General features: G+C 37.3%; 1 protein-coding gene across 4 annotated transcripts in view; it reads right to left on the reverse strand.

The window, feature by feature from the left end:
* LOC122829795 (zeta-sarcoglycan) overlaps window positions 1–17276 on the reverse strand; it is a 319206-nt gene that overhangs the window by 128154 nt on the left and 173776 nt on the right. For all 4 annotated transcript variants that reach the window (XM_044114642.1, XM_044114645.1, XM_044114644.1 and 1 more), the window contains one exon: window positions 15910–16119. In XM_044114642.1, coding sequence (XP_043970577.1) covers window positions 15910–16119 — 210 coding nt within the window. The remainder of the gene's footprint in view (window positions 1–15909; window positions 16120–17276) is intronic.

Consider the following 17276-nt stretch of genomic DNA (forward strand, 5'->3'; position numbering starts at 1 on the left):
CATGATTTGCAGGGTTGGCTCTTGTGAAGCACTTTGATTGGATATCTTGACAAGAGATATATAAACATTTTTGAGTGTATTGCTTTTTCTGTACATATGAAGCGGAATCTACAAAGAACCTGCACAGACGCAGAAGTTTAATTTACACAATTTTACTTTAATTTTGGCAATAGACTAATTTAAGCAACACAAAATCTGAGGAGCCTCGATGGATTGATTAGAAAACAAAAGCAGATTGATATAGTGATAATTATCAAACATTTTATTTTGGATCTTCACTTTTAGAAAGATCTATTTGGTTTTGACCCTGTATTAGACTGGCGAACCGCCCCATGGTGTTTTTACAAGGAAGGTTACAGACAGCGGATGAATGTACAGACAAAGAGTTGTGAATTGCTTTTTAGCAGTGTTGAACATTGCATTTTTCCCCCACACTAATTGTATGTTGTCAAGTTTTACATTAAATTAACCTTTGATCCCTAGAGTCTCTTGGAACCAATGATATTGCCCCCAAACTAGGGGGCTCTAAGGATGACGGGGTTAAAAAAAAATTTGCCTGACACTGCTATTGCAATAGTGGATAAATCTATTTTAAGACTTTTTCACACATCTGTACACACGTGTTCAATACATTTGCAGTGAGAGAGTGCATTTCTATTACCATTAGGACACACACTTTCTCAAAGGGAAGTGCCTTTTACAGCTCTTTTAATCTTAAACTATGAGTGCACCATTCCCTAGAGGATGTTATACCCTCCACATCTAATAGATATTACATGTTGATAAAGATGAAACTAACATTGTTGCGAAGAAAAGGATTCCTTAGGCATAAATACATTCTTTACTCCTCTCCTGCAACATAGCTTGTCCTTGTGTAACTTCCAAGTCGTGCAAGGCAAAGATTGCTGTTCTTGCCAAAGGGTGTCGAGTGGCTTTGAAAAGAGCACAGATGTATTTAACTGCCCCAGAAAGTAGCCGCTCGGGTACTTCAACATGAGAGCAGAATCAAAGCAGCAGGTAAATGCTTTCAACAAGGGTCACCACAAAGAGGCTATTTGAGAGGGAGCAAAGGGTGGTTTCTCCATGTATAACCACACTGAAGAGGCTGGCACAGCGTGCCCAGGTATGTCCATTCTCAGGCCTGCACTGCAATCATCACCCACATCAAAACTAGTCTCATTGAAGAGAGATGGTTGAGCAAGAGAGCCCGGCACACTTTCAGGTACTTTTGTGCCTTTAATGTATGCTCTTCTTGTTTTGTTTTGTTTTTTTGGTGTTGTTTCACAAAAATGCACTTATTTTAAACCAATAGGTAGCTAATACGCAAGTGGTTAAGTAAAAACATAATACACAAAATTAAAAAAAGGATTTCATTAAGACTGAGAAATATGTCAGTATATGTGCGACCCACTGACGTCAACCAGTCACTTTCAAGGAAGCGAGCAGAGGCAGAATTAAAAACTGAACCATGTGGAAATGAACAAAAATATTAGCAGCTTTGACTTTTGATCAATGTGATATTTCAGTTTTTAGGATAGGAAGAACAAGTATTTAACTCAATCTGACATGGCAGTAGGTTCTTCAGGACATTTAATCAATGGCTAACCCAATTCATGCTATTTTTTATTTTATTATGAACTGCCTTCTTTTTATGGATTCTTACAGACACCTGAAAGTAAGTCTTGACCTGCCTGTTACTGGGGCAGGGCCACTATGTCCCTGTGTCCCATTTCTCTTATGATTCCAGCACAATTTATTACATCCACTAGTGACTTCAGAGGTGTCCGTTGTTCAGCCAAAAAGTGACAATTTGCCGAATTAAAGTAGCAGGTGTATCATTTCTCTGAGCGCCGGAGCCAGCAGTCTCACACAGAGGCTGCCCGGTTTCTGGCAATCCATTTTGGCTCAACACCCATTTGCATTATTTGTTCTTCATGTTTTTGATCTGTTTTTCTTTTCTCAGAAACAGATGTGATCTATCATGTAACTAAATGTAATGTTTCAAAGAAAAGACATTGTGATAAAGAAAGAAAGAAAAATACATCTTACATCATGTCCACTTATGCTTACACAACATTTTGCCACTTTTGATGGTTCCGGACATTAGCCAAAGTGTAATCTGGAATAAACAATGAAATGAAATACAATAAAATTGGTTGTAACAAAATTCCATGCCACAAGAGCTTGTGAACATCACAGCACTTCTCAAGTATACATTTCTTGCAAAGTTGGTGTTTTTTTTTTCTAGACTTGATCTGGTCAAATGAAAGGAGGAAGCAAGATGAGCTTGACAACCTGTTTCTGTGTTTGAGACTCATATTGAAGTTATAAAAAAAGTTTTTGAGTTGCCCTGTTTTGTGGGGTAGTAATGACTACAAGAGCAGTTTTAACCTGTTTGTGTGACGCCATGTTGATTTGGAAGCACCGTGAGAAAACTTAACCTGGCTAAGTTTCGGCTGCCAACAGCGTAGAGGTTAGTTATTTTTGTTTTTAATGAGTCAACTTCTGCAGCGTTAACTGTACTGAAAAGTGACAGGATGTTCTGAATATCCTGTCTTGTTTTATCTGACAGGATAAAATAAGACCTGATGATCTCTACATTCATGTCTCATGTTGGAAAGACATGAATTAGATTTTTCCAAAATAACTCATTTGAGCTTACTGAAATAACACAAACATGTATTCAGTATTTATTATTTCTTGTATGATGGTGTCAGGCACGTAACTAGACAAAACTACTGACTAGCTGGGTTTCCTTCACACCAAGGTGGGTTTTTATTAGATGTAACTATTTCATCCTTGGCCTTATGGAGTTGTATTCAGAACCCAGTGACATTGTTTGCATGTATTTTTGGTGCATGTGCCTTATTTATTAGCATTTGATGCATTTACAGGGGAAAAACACAAAGTGCTGACTTAATCAGATTTTGATGTCACATGTACACACTCAGACAGTACAATGTTGTCTTACTCACATAAATACAGACTCCTGGGTTTATGTATAAAAAAAAAACAAAAAACTACACATCAATATGATTTATTGCGGAGGATCTGGCTTCTCTTAAGAGCTGAAGCTAAAGAATATTGCTGGCTCTGTAAAAAGACATTTTTGCTCTGTTGAATATAAAATTTAAAGTGGTAACGAAGCCAAGTTATATTGTTCAGTCTCAAGTTTTATTCCCTCTCTCTGCTGCTTTGCTTTCTTTGAAACACTCCCTTAGTTTTCTTATGAGATACTTGGTCTACATTGTCAATACTGGTTTATAATGGCAATTTAACAATCTGAGCTAATATTTATCTTGTATGGGAACAACAGGGAAGTTGAGGAATTGTTGGTCATTTTGAGCTTCAGCATTCAGGACAGACATACAGTACAGACCAAAAGTTTGGACACACCTTCTCATTGAATTCAATAAGAAAGTGTGTCCAAACTGAACTGTACCTGTTGTAAGTTACCTGTGTAATCAGTCAAGGGTTAATTCTGTCAAAGTCTAACGGATCATACAAACCATCCGGAATACTTAAAATTGTTGAAAGGATGCAAAGGACGAATGCAAAAACACTAATCCTAGTAGCAACATACAGATGAAATGTTTGGATTTATACTATGAACATACACGAGTTACGAATCCACTTGTGTGCAATCAAATGTCTCAAGGTTGTGACTGTTTTTAGCTCGGTTTCCAGCATGATGATGCTCAGATGGAATGTTTCTTTTTATTGGTTGATTTAGTTTTCTCTGTGATGTATTAAAGTTGAAAATGTCTGGTTATCTGCACCATGTCTAGGTGTGTGAATTAGAAACTGTCTAGAAAGCAAACGGCCTTGAAATTTTTCCCTCACTGTTAAAAAACAAAACAAAAATAAAAACAGGCCAATGATGGAAAGTATTCTGTTAACGCAACTCCTGGCAATAAAGCCCCCTGGGACCAAACAGTTTTATGTTATAGATTGCTTTTTCTATGTAAGCCTGCACCTACAATCAATATTCGTGTGCATGGATGACTTGAATATCTAGACATCAGAAGTGTAATGGATATATGGCATTAACCTCGGTATGTGTGTTTTGTTGCATGCGTTTATCACCAGGAGACCCATTGGACTTTCCCCTTACTTGAGGTCAGCGCTGTCAGCGACAAAGTGAGAAAAGCGTGAGCACACGCACTGGTGTGTGTGTGTGTGAGAGAGAGAGAAATAAGCAACAGAAAGCAGGTGTGAAGAGTCATAATGATGGCGGTTGCTCTACACGTAGATGAGCTGAGTTCAGCAGGTTTGGGAACTCGTAGCTGTACATTTTAACCTCCAACATACATGAAAGCATACGAGCCATGAATACCAAGAGGTTGCTGTTGTGGAGACTCACTACACGAGAGGTAGGCATTGTTGACTGAATTTGTAATGTTGAAATAACCTTTAATGTTGCCTGCTGCATATTCAAACATATATATTTTATTCATCAAGCAAAGAGGAATGATGTAGAGAACTTTTTTTCATTAACCCCTTATTAGTCATTGACTGAAAATTAAATACACTACTGTTTAGAGCTGGGTTATATAATATATTGAATGGCACAAATGCTAACGAGGTTATTGCTATGTTAACAGAAGAATATTGGACAAAAAAAAAAGATTAGATATTGCCAACAAATAGATTTGAAGGTTCTAACTGTGCATGCTTTGGGAAATGATGCCATTTTTATTCTTTTAAATTTTGCTCTACAATAACTCTTTTGAAGACTCCTGAATAATTTGAGTTAAAGCGACAGTGAAAGATCATCAATGATCATTTCTGAAGTTTAATTGAAAACTAAATTCCGCTACCTTGATACTAATACACGCAATATTAAAATCAGGAGCACATTAAAAAACAGGTACCTCAGATGTGATCGCTTCGCTTCCTCACCTTTAAATCAGGGCAGCAGCTTTTCAATGCGCCAACATACACAGAAGTAAGGAAAATGTGCAACAGTAACTTCAAAATCAAAAAAAAATTGTAAATAACTTCTTTAAATATATTACTCAATAGCTGGAATGTTTAAGGAACGTTAAATGAAGCACTAACAAAGGAATATAGGTTCACAAACACCTCAGTGATAAGGCTCAAAACCTGACATCAGAATCCACACTGCACCTGTTCCTGGCAGCCCATCATCCTCTCACTTCCACTTCATCAGGCACTGAAACAGACACCTCTCCAATTCCCTAAGGATCCTATAGGCGGGGGACAGGGGGAGAAGCTGAGCGTGGATGATGGGATGCTGTTTAAACCACACACAAACATTCACAGACTTGCTGCCATCTCTTCCCTCTCTCAGTTTCTCCCCTCCTCCCCCATCTGTCTACTTCCATGCATCACTCGCCAGCCGCTGTGCTCGCCTCCCCGACTCCAATCTCTGTTTTTCCCCAATTTCTCCAGTCCACCATTGTGGAAATATAAATGAATAAATGAAAAACAAATGCGACTGTCACAGCAAAAAAAAAAAAAAACATCCTCTAATAGAGATCATGTACCCATTACGATGTTTATCTAAAGGAGAAAAAATATTATGGGACTGAAAACGTATCGGGAAGTGGGGCCTCATGGACCCACGTGTGTCCTTCTTAGTGTCTAACAGTTTTTTATTTTTATTTATTTAGGCAAAATAAAATAAATCAGCCCTCTTTTCATCAAAATATTGTTATATTTTCCCAATTTAGAATTAAATCTCCTAAATTAATCCAGGATACCAATTTATGTAACTTATGGTGTCAATAGTTGGGCTTAAACAGAGCTTACAGCAATAAGGTCCTAGGTTTGAATCCTGGACTCTCATCGTTTTGTATGGAGTTTGCATGTTTCCCCCTGTTCTTACAGAGTCAAGCAGCATGAAATCATCTGCAGGTATAAATAAATATATGAGTATGATGTCTGTATCTACTAGGTAATGCAGATACTAGAATGTTATAGGTTTTTCTCTGCCATTTATTCACGAGCCTCTTTAAAAGCAGTGGGAAGCGACATGAGTTGCTCCTCAAAGTTGTATTGGGAGGCAGTTATGAAACAGAAGAAAAATGAAAGAAGGCAGTTTTAAGTAAGTAAAAAAAAATTAAAAAATTCAGGCAGGTGACAGACTAAGCAGCAAATCAAGTGAACCGAAAAGGTGCTGGGTCTTCATTTTACAAGAATGATGTGGAGAAACGAGAAAAGAAAATTATCGAATGCTCAGGCAATCCTGAGCATTTTGAATTATTACAGAGGAGAAGGGGAGTGATACTGACATGGTGGGTCTGTCAAAAATATCTGAGGTTAATGAAAGCACTCCTCTTGGACTGATTTTACTGCCAACCCCTGGAGTGTGATTCATGCATAAACCCATACATATGTCCTCCCTTTTTGCTACACCAAGCAAGTACATTTTACCCTCATATTTGCATCTTATTGCATCTATTTACATACATCTCTCTCTATTTTATAAAACACTATCTCCATGAAAGCAATGCATCTCTGTTGTCTCAACCTTACTCCGTTGCCAGCTTTGTTTTTCCATTTTTTATCCCCGGTTGTACTCTCTCGTCATAACCTTTTTATGTAGCTATAATTCCAGTGGTTATTACTAGCGGTTGTTTTTTTAAAATACATCTCAGTCAGTGTTTTATCGTTGTTTACAGCTCCCCGGTAACCTTCATCTGAAAAGTACCACAGTAAAGCTTTATGGTATGTTCACCCTGATGGGCAACCAATCAGCAGTAAAAAAAAAAAAAAAAAAAAAAGTAAAAGCAAAATATATACATTATTGAAGAATAGGTCTCATCAATCCCCGTCTGTAATAAATCTGCAGGAGGTATAAAAAAAATTATAAAATAAAAGTTCCACTAGTATGTTACCCTTTATTGTTAGATTAAAACAGACAAACTAAAAACATGTTATCCAGCCGTTAGATAGATGTTATTGCAATACAAACCTTGTAAAAAGAAGATGGACAAAAGTAGGTAACTCGCTCTTTGTACTGCCAAAAAATAATGAACAAAAAAATTACTGGCTAAAATGCTGGCAGGAGTGAAGTTCATGCTGTGGTGCCACAATTTCCAGCTTATATTAGTTTGCGTTGGCTGGTAGCTGTTAGCTGTTTGAATGCTGCAGGTTTTGTACTTCAGCTTGTTTTTGCCTTTGCACCAGTCATATCTAGATCTGTGTGACGCCGTTTTAAGTGACTAATTAAGCTTGCCATAGAGCTGGTTACATACCTTAATCACTGTTGAAAATGCTGAAATAAAGCTCTCATTTTCGTCCTCCATCGTTACTGTAACTTATTCAGAAAGCTTGTAGTGTTCCCAAACAGGAGATTACGATGCTTAGCAGCACGGCTAAGCAGGTGGACCATCTCCTGCTTTTCTTTAAGGAGTCAAACGTTGTTGAAGATCGCTCTGAAGTGTTAATACAAAGCCGGTTATCGACTCTCTAAGTCGACCTGAGTATTGAGTCCGGATGTGTGTGCAGTCAGGTAAAACCGGTGTGGTTGAGTATAGAGCAACCATCGCAATAAGGAGGACAAAACAAAGATGGCGGGCAAGAAAAATCTTAATACGAAGTGAAAATAGCTACTGGTAGGTTTCCTGAAAAGGCTGAAATTGAAACTGCTGTGAATCAAGAATCTTGATTCTGCTACAAAAACAAAATGCATATCTGCAAAGATAAAGGGGTCATGAAGTTTGAAATGTGAATATATGTTGTTTATCTACATTTTAAAGAGAAAATGCCATGTTGAAAAATTATTCATATCTTCAACAAACAATGGACTTGTCTTTTTTTGGCATTATGGCAATGAGAGTTGAAACAGAAAAACAGCAGCAATAAAAAAAACAGCCAGCAAAGATTTGAAATAAAAATAAAATAAAATCACTGTCAAAAATTGTTGGAGATTTTTGATGCACATATTTAGAGTTTCAAATATTTCAACATTATTGTACGTTTCATTTTAATTGTAAAATGTTTATGTACCTTTATTAAAATTGTAATTGGGGACAATTGTTATTGCATCTAAAATGTTCTCTTTGTAAATGTTTTTATATTAAATGCTGCTGGTTGCAACTTGTCTTTCAATACGAAAGTTGTGGGTTTAATTCCAGCTTCCTGCATTCAAACACAAGGAGTTTAACTTTAAAGTACACATTGATCTGTATACTGTTGCATTAATAGGTGTGTATTTGTGGGTGCAATAGTGTGAATGTGACTCGAGCTCAAAGTGCTTTGAGTGGTCAGTGTGACTAGAAAAGGGTCACACTCGTGGGGGATGTGGGTGTTTTAACACACACTTTTTGTGGTGAGATGGTTAACATCCTCAAACTCCATTTCTGTGGTGATGTCTTAGTGTCACCAATTTAAATATGAAGTGAAATTTATGGTAAAGTGAATATCTTAGTAAACAATTTGTGCTGTTGAATGTTAATATCTCGCACTCAATTGCTCCTCTGATGTTCCTGCTCTTTGTGTATGGAACACCAAGGCGGCCAAAAAGGTGTGAGATTTCACATCTTTCACATGAAAAGTTTGTTAAAAGTTTGTGCTTAAACTTTGGTGCTTAAACACAGTTAAGCAGCTGTGCTTAACTGTGTTTAAGCTCAATTGCTTAAGACACAAGCAACTGTGAAGTTTATGTAAATAAACCACAGCACCAGCGAACGACAAGATTGTTCTCATCCAATCAGTGTATTCCTCGGATGGAAAAGAACCAATCACAACCAACAAGTCAAAATACTTCAGGAAGTGACAGAAGTTACAAAGCAAGAAGGATTTTAACAAAAACTCAAGATAAAATACATTTGAGTTTTGTAGCCTACTATGTAATTAAGCAAACGGATATATGAATAACTATTTTTTGTACAAATAAAGTACCATTACACCTCTGGAATTCTGATGCTAAAATATGTTGGACTAATTGAGAAATGTAATCAAGAACTAATATCTTTGAATAGTATAATACAATTTTGTAGGAAAAAAGAAAACAGATCAGTTACATGATTTAAGTAAATTTACACCATCCAATTCAATTGGGTCAAAAATTAGTAAATCCAGAAATTGCTAATTCTATGTATTTTTTTATGTCATTTTAAATAAATTCTAAATAAAAGAAATTTTTGGTTTATAAAAAGTTGTTTCCCTCCAGTCTTATTTCAATATACTAATACATTAAGACATGCCTTCATTATATCATGTAATGCATTGCAGAGTTCATGTTAGCAAGTCACCCAGCACTGTTTACTATAAAGTTTTTGAGTAAAAAAAGAAATAAAATGGTGTACGTGTTACACACTCAAACACACACTCAATCACAGATTGCAGGCATGTCCAGACCAGGAATTAGGCTGGCTGATTGGTGAGTGACACCTGGAATTGAATTTTCCTGCCGTGAGGACCCAAAGGATTCGAATGAAAACACACACACACACACACACACAAATCCCTACTGTAAGTTTTGACACACACAAATAAGAAAAAGCTTCCACAAAGTCTAACATGCACACTGATCAGCATAAACAATTGCTGAATAATTGCTGGCACACAGTCATACACATATAAGATTCTTCCAGCTTTTTTTCCTTTCCTTTCCACCCCCCCTCTCTCTCAGATTCACACTCACACTTCTATCCCTCTATTCCCACAAGTCCCTGTTTTCCAATTTACTGCCAAAGCTTTTTCTTCAGAAGCAGCAACAATACGAATCTCATCTGGAAACTCCAAATCAAAACAAAAACTTCAACAAAGGCCTTCATTATACCGCAGCCCCTTGGATGTGATTTGAATGCTGACGATGATTATGACAGCCATGACGCCAGGCAACAAGCAAGTCCCAGAACTGGGATTGGAGATAATTAGGGAGGGGAGTTCTGCATCGGTATTCATGCAAGTTAGATTTATTTATGTTTTCTCAGGTAATCATGACAGCTAAATGTTTTAAACTCCTCATATAGCTAACTGCAAGGAATTAGGAAAGCTGTGAAGAGCTGAGGGTGTTTATTTAGTTTTTTTCTTTATTAATCAGACTGCTGTAATGCCAAAACAAATATTTCCAGCATTTATTCAAAATGTGTAAACAAATTCAATAAATTATTTTCTAAAGTAACATTTTGTACAAAAACAGACTTTTTACTTTATTCACATTTTGCACATCTTTGATCTTCTATTTGAGTCTCAGCTGCTTCTAAAAACAGCCTAAAGACTTAACAACCAGCATGCCATGCTTTTTGGTGTCTGGAAAATAAAAACTTCTCAATTGTTAAGTCACTATCAATTGGCACTGTGCCGTTACCTGAAAACCCAAGCGGCTCTCCAGCACCTTTGGTCAGCTGGTATTACCGTGGTATGCTGTACAATGGCTGCTGGAAAAGACGAGTGTTTTGCTATTCAGAAACTCTTCCGCTTTTCAAAGATGTATGGTTTTATAACTGCAGCCTTTTTCAAATGTGAGTGTAAATATTGGGGGAGAGGGCAGCTATCTGTTCACAGACCTATCTGTTCATGCCCCCTAATCTGTTAAAGAAAGATTAACCTTTAATCTGTTAAAGGAAGCTTAATAGGTCACCTTTATGTTGTTCCGATGCATTTATGATCTTTATGGACTAAATGAAAAAAAAAAACTATATTAAAATGAATAATTTTGGATTTATCTTCACGGTTTACCACAATTATTTCAAGAAAGATACTTGTACAAATCTGAAAATCAAGGCTTTTGTTTCTCCCTGCATTTTGTATTTATTTCACCTGTACGGCTTGAGGAAAGGCCAGAGCCGTCTCCCAGCAGAGACTTACAGAAACCTGTTTGGCACATTCAACATTCGTGTTTCACTTCTTCTTTTGATGGTTATGCAACACTATTTAGCAAAAATTCTAGCATAGATCATATGGGTCTCATTTTCAAATTTTTTTAACTAAAAAAAGGATGTGCCAAACCTTCCAGTATTGCTCAACTTTGGCAAAAACACACAGCCACTGCCGATAACTGTAGCTCTTCTCTCATCTTGTCGATAGGCATTCTCGCCTCCTGATGCTGTAACAATGTCACTTTTGAGGTCTATAGCAAACCCAGCAGCCTTCAGCTAATGTGATGTAACAGTGGGTTCATGAATGAAGTAGAGCATCCTCTCTGGGAATTAAAAATGTTAATTCCAGGGATTCCCCATGTGGTTCAATCACAGAGATAGTTCCCTCTCTAAACTGTATTGTGGTAAAATGAGTAGGATATAAGCTATTGGAAATGTCTGAGCCACCGATCGCTTCCTAAAAGTTCTGCTCAAAGAGCCAAACTTCTTTAAAGCATTCAGTCCTGCTAAGAACATCTTGGTCAGCAAAACGTGACCAGCGACAACCTGGAATGCTATCTAAAGGGACGAGCAGAGTCTGAAACTCATCTTTAGACGGACAAAATTATCAGGTCCCTAGGAATCCCTTAAAGGGGATCCATTATGTTTCTTTCAACACGTTAGGATAGGCGCATGCTTTACAACACAAGTTCATTACATGTTTTGTACAAAATCATTCTTATTTAATCAGATTGGAATATGATCAATCCTTTCAGACTGAACCGTTTTAGGGTCTCTTTTCACTTTAAAACACTTCCACTCACACATTGTACATGTGGAAATTGCTGAAAACAGATGTGCAATTGTACAAGCGTATATCTTTGATCCTGAGACAGACCCAAAAGGAGAAGAGCCTTCTGCGCTACCACCAAGGATAGAACAAGCGCTCTCTGGAAGGTAAAGTCAGCAACATAATGTTTGTTTTTTGTCTAGCAGCTATTGTACATTGCTTAAAACCAGCCGAATGTGACTTAATGATTGGGAGGATTCTAAAATTGCTCATTTTCCAAACACCAAAAAGAGTAAGTTATTGTCAGAAGATGACTGTGCGGTTTTTTTAAGCACTTTGACTGAAAGCTGGGGGGAATCTATTGTGCATAGTTGCTTTTGGCATGTTTATTTCTCAACTGCTTCTACAGTGAATTTAAGCATCTTTCATACCTCAATTGAAATATTGAGGTATGAGTCTTTCATATCTTTTGCATAATTTTTATATGCAAAAAGTAGTTTTGAATGAGGAAAACAGTGACTAAGGGCAAGAAATGCCAAAGTTACTTACAAATTTCACTGACAATTTTTGGGAAAATATTTTGAAAAGTGTCAAATGAAACTTGTTCTCCAATGGAGAAAAATATCTTAAACATTCAATAGGAAAAGCACATTATATTTTTTCTTCAGGTTATATGTAGTAACAATATTGTCAAAAATGCGTAGTGTAAACAACTTCAATGCCTTTAAATATCCTTGTTTTTCATTTAATCAAAATGGCAAAAGTCCTATGTGCAATAAACATTAGCATGCATTTATATGCTCCATTTTCAAAGATTCTTCAACCTGAATGATTGATCTCCTTCTGCATCCCAAAAGTTACAACTCGGCTCTTGGGTGATTCTGTGATTAATGCTCTCCTTGTCTGGCCTCAGTTTAAGTGGATGGCTATATCTCGTTAGGTTTTCATTTGCATCAAACTCTTTCCCTTTTCAGATGGATTAAACAGTGCTCTGTGAGATGTTCAAAGCTCACAGAGCTTTGATTTTTTTTTTTACCTAGCTCTACTTTAAAACTCCCACACCCAGCCACATCCCAGACATATCTCATGTGTTCCTTCATCTTTACAATGCTGTTACTTCACTAATTATCTCTCTGAGGTTTTCACAGAACAGTTTAGTTTACCAATTAGGTGATTTACCTGTAGTGAACTTGAGAATTAAAAACATGATCAAATTACAAACAATTAAAAACATCAGATTCTGAAACAGTTTGATTAAAAAAAACATATACATATATACACATATCAAACTACAGAAAACAAAAATTTAAAACCATAATAAAAAAAAAAACCACACTATATTTATTTACACTTTAAGGAGTCATGCAGCATTGAGTATAGACTCTCTGTGATAACTCAGCATCCACCGACTTTACCTCCAACTCTGAAACAGATATCTAGCTGACTCTCTGGGGACCCAAGAGGCAGAGAGGGCAGGAAAGAGAATAGAGAAGAGTGTGAATGTTCAAACAATAGAGCTACACCATGCGTAGACGGACAACCACTCAGCCATATAAAAATATCCTCTCATTTTCATTAATCTTTCCCTGGCTCCATCTTCAAGTAGTTTTTTGGGGCGGGGGTTTTCCCTCAAGCCCTTTGCAAAATCTTCTCCCTTTTTCTCTAATTCTATGTGCACAATGGCACTTTCTTTTTTTCCTATGCCAAGAGGGACAAAGTAGATGTATGAGACTTCAACTCTATGCGATCATTTACAGATTGCCTATTTGTTGCAAATAATAAGCTAACATTTCTTGGTAAGCAACATGTTATCAACACGCTGAAATACACAACCAGAATCAGTGAAGAATTCACTCTTGGTTCACATTTCTATCAGATTTATTTTTTTTTTTCAGAATGGCATTTCCTTGTAGTTAAAAAGACAAAAGAATGTTTAAAGTTACTATTTAAAGAAAATTAAAAAGGAGTTTTCTTATTTCTTCAAAAATGTTATGGTCTTCTTCATTTACAGTGAGTTTTCTTTTTAGATGAGGAAAAGAGACGAGAGAGAGAGAGAGAAGCAGGGAAGACATGCAGCAAAGGTCCAGAGGTCGAGATGAAACCCGGTTGGCTGCTTCAAATAATATCCTCCATGTACGGTTTCAGCCACAGCATATCAAATACATCCTGAGTGTTTCAATATAGTCTAAGTCTTGTAAGTTATCATTTTTGTGCCAAAAACTTAATAGGGTTAAGTCTTACTCTGTTGGGATTTGTCAAGCTTCTTCGTATTTCACAAGCTATACAACCCCTGAAATGTTGCCTTGTCTTTTACGCTTTCTTTGGCTGACATGTTCATGGCCACATACACACACAGGTTTGGATTTCTACCCATTTTGGGCCTTTGCATTCATTTCAGCAACAGTATTTATTCCTAATGCGGACGTGTCTCCTAACCATTACGAATCTATTCCTAACCAAAATTTAAATCACACCACACGTCTAAACCTAACCTCTTATCCTAAACAAGAGGGTTCACTGTATTAGCACCAGACTTTGGTTCCCATCTTCCTGCTGGCCATCAAAAGGTTAGGAAATGTGCCAGAAATGGTTCAAAATAGAATAGCTAGACATGTAAGCAGACAAAATGTCATTTACTGTTCAATTATATTCTGATGTTTGCATAATAAAACATGGGACATAAAGCTAGGATGCTTAAGAAGAGGTTCACACAATTTAAAACGTACCTCATTTGAATATATATACTCTTACAATATAATCTAGTGAGTCCCAGTGCACTAGGCAAAACAGGTGCATGGATAGATTATTGTTATAGGGAGCAAGAATAAAAAGTTGTTTATAAAGCGTCCAAAAAGCAACCAATCCCTGATCGTAATGGAATAACTACATCAACCCTTGTTAATTCCATTAAGAAAAATAAATGTTTTTACACATTTTACCAACTTTATGGACATAATCCTCACTTATTGGGGAGATACTGCCATTTAATTATCAGTTATAAAATTGTAGAGTCATTTCAAAAGTAATTCTCCCCAGCATCTCCATAAAGCGACTGTTGGTAGGGTTTCTGCTCTACCGTTTCCTCCCTCTAGCTGCATTCTAGTGTTTTTATGACATAAGATCCCGTTTGGAGCATTTTTCGCTTCCAAACCTTTGAGCAGAGGTCGTGGAACCAACAGCCAATAACAATGAAATGTGCACAAAGTGTGGAATAATTGATAATGGCAGCTTTATGTAGGAAAACAAAAAAGCAGAATCCAATACAGAATTACATAACACTGCAGCTCCATGAGAGGCCGAATCCAAAATTAGATCGATCTGCGCTTATAGATCTCTGCTGATGTGCTCAACTTAAGCATATCAGATTACATTTCACTAAGGATCTCTCCTGGCCAAAACCCTGACCAGAGAATGCACTGTGAAGAACCTCTCTTAGAGGACTGCTGCTGAAGCATCTTGACAAGCCTTCATCACATTTTTGCTATGAAAACTGACAGTAACAACTGGGATGCTAGTTTCCACTTTATACGACCTCTATTCTCTTTTTATTTATTATTATTTTCAGACTTTTGAAGAGATTATATCATTTAAAAAACAACCCAAAAGTACAAAACCCATGTTCCCTCTCTAAAATCGGTCAAGGGTTCTAGATACTCGGCATCATACCATTAATTTTTATTTTTCACTTCTTGCTCCAGTGTGAACAAAAAACTTTTTGGAGGTGAGCAAAACCAGGGAAAAATACAGGTCAGATAACCATCTAGATAAAGATCAAACCATCCTTTTGCTCATGGATTTTTATCTGCAAAAAAAAAAAAGCCCAGGCTTCAGAACAGCAGTCAGCATTAGAAAAGTGTGACACTCCACCGATACTGTCAGTCTTGCAGGTTATTATCAAAACTGTGGAGTGAGATTTCCACCCTCCATGGGAAAAGGTATATGTGAATAAAGGGAGAAGAGAAAATCTAACTTAGAGAAAATCCTCCACCAAGCTTTGCCTTTATTTATTTATATTTTTGGCCACATTATCTCTAACCCAAGGTGCCCTATGCAACAATAAATCCCCTTCAGCAATACTGAACGATTACCTTTGTGCCAAACACACGAAAAGAGAACTAAGATTTATTATTTCATATATGTAATGGACAGTTATCAGGGTGAAACACAATGGGATACTAAGATTTACTTGGATATCCTCTGTTAGCTGCTCTTAATTTTATTATCAATCGGGTGTTGGCATTAGTACCTTAAGTGAACTCTTTCAAGTCATTTAAAGCATCTTCTACGCCATTCCCATTAAACACCTTGGCACTTTAATGATGTATGCATGTAGAAGCCTCTTACCGGAGTGAAGTTCATGACTTTGAGAATCCAGATGGTGAGTGCCAGGTTGACAATCATTGTGACAAGTAGGAGGAGGATGAAGAAGTACAAGCATCTCTTCCTCCAGCCGTAGATGCCGACCGCTGGGTAGACCTGGCCGCTGCACTCTGACGCGCCTCGCTGGTGGAGGGGGTTCGGCTGGGCCGCGAGGATGTACTGCTCCTGGGTCATCTGAAACGATTCAATTAAAACAACGTGTTTAGTTAAGTGAAGATGAAATCGAGCGATCAGACGTTAAATCCATCAGAAATTCACTGGATCTTCCAAAAAAAAAAAAGCTGAAGGCGGACCAACGCAGGGGAACCAAAATGTCTAAAAATAGATCTTCACCCAGGTCAGTGAACAGATAAGGGCACCAGAGGTGTGGGTGAACTGCTGATGGAGAGACGGATGAAAAATGACGAGGAGGAGATGGAAGAAGAAGACCGGAAGCATTTAAGAGTGAGATAGCGGTGAGGAGAAAGAAAGACGAAAGCGATAAAAATGAGATTGAGGTGGAGCCGTTAGGTGGAAAGATAGCGCACCTTTGAGTACGTTTGAGATAGGGAGGAAGGATGGAAAAAGGGACAAAGGGCTGATAAGAAAGCAGAGGAAGACAGAGTCCATTAGTTGAAGTGCAGCATGTGGAGTCATTGGTGGCAAGAGATACGGACTCTCACTGCAAGGCTGTACTATCTTCGCCTATCTGGCTCTCTAACTCTTTCGCTCTCCTTACCTTGCTCTCTATACCTAAAAGTCTCTATTGCTCCCTGCCTTGTACTCCTTAATTCACTTCCTATCTCACTTTAGCACTTCTCTCAATCTTCATCAGTCTCTGTCTCATGCACACATTCACTCTCATGTGTGCATGCATTTGGTCTTTATTTGGGAAAATTGCATGATCTTAACGCCTCAGTGGCTTTGGATTTTTTTCTCTCTCTTTCTCAAAGAAAAGCTTTCTCTTAGTGAATATACCAAAATGCCATGACTGGGAAAACTGCTGACTGTAAACTTGCTGAAGAGAGAAAAGAAAAATGAATGCAAAGAAGAAATGAAGTGAAAAGGGGTCTTAAAGACAATTCAAGAAGGTCAGTTCCAATAAGAAATGTAAAATAACTTTTTGACCATGAGAATTTGCATTTCACTGGTGTGCTTTTATTCTGTGTTAAAAAACTTCCACTTCGTCAATGTAAAGTCTACAATATGAAATTGTTTCACACTTCTGTGACTAGTGCAGTTACATTCCTCAGGTTATTCAGTGCCACTCCTGAATGCAGGGGGACACTGAATCTGATATTCTAATCCAAATGCATACAAGCAATGAGAAAAATATCCAAACGGAGCAAGTT

This window comes from Gambusia affinis, linkage group LG04 (assembly GCF_019740435.1).
Source record: "Gambusia affinis linkage group LG04, SWU_Gaff_1.0, whole genome shotgun sequence".
NCBI classification, from domain to species: domain Eukaryota; kingdom Metazoa; phylum Chordata; class Actinopteri; order Cyprinodontiformes; family Poeciliidae; genus Gambusia; species Gambusia affinis.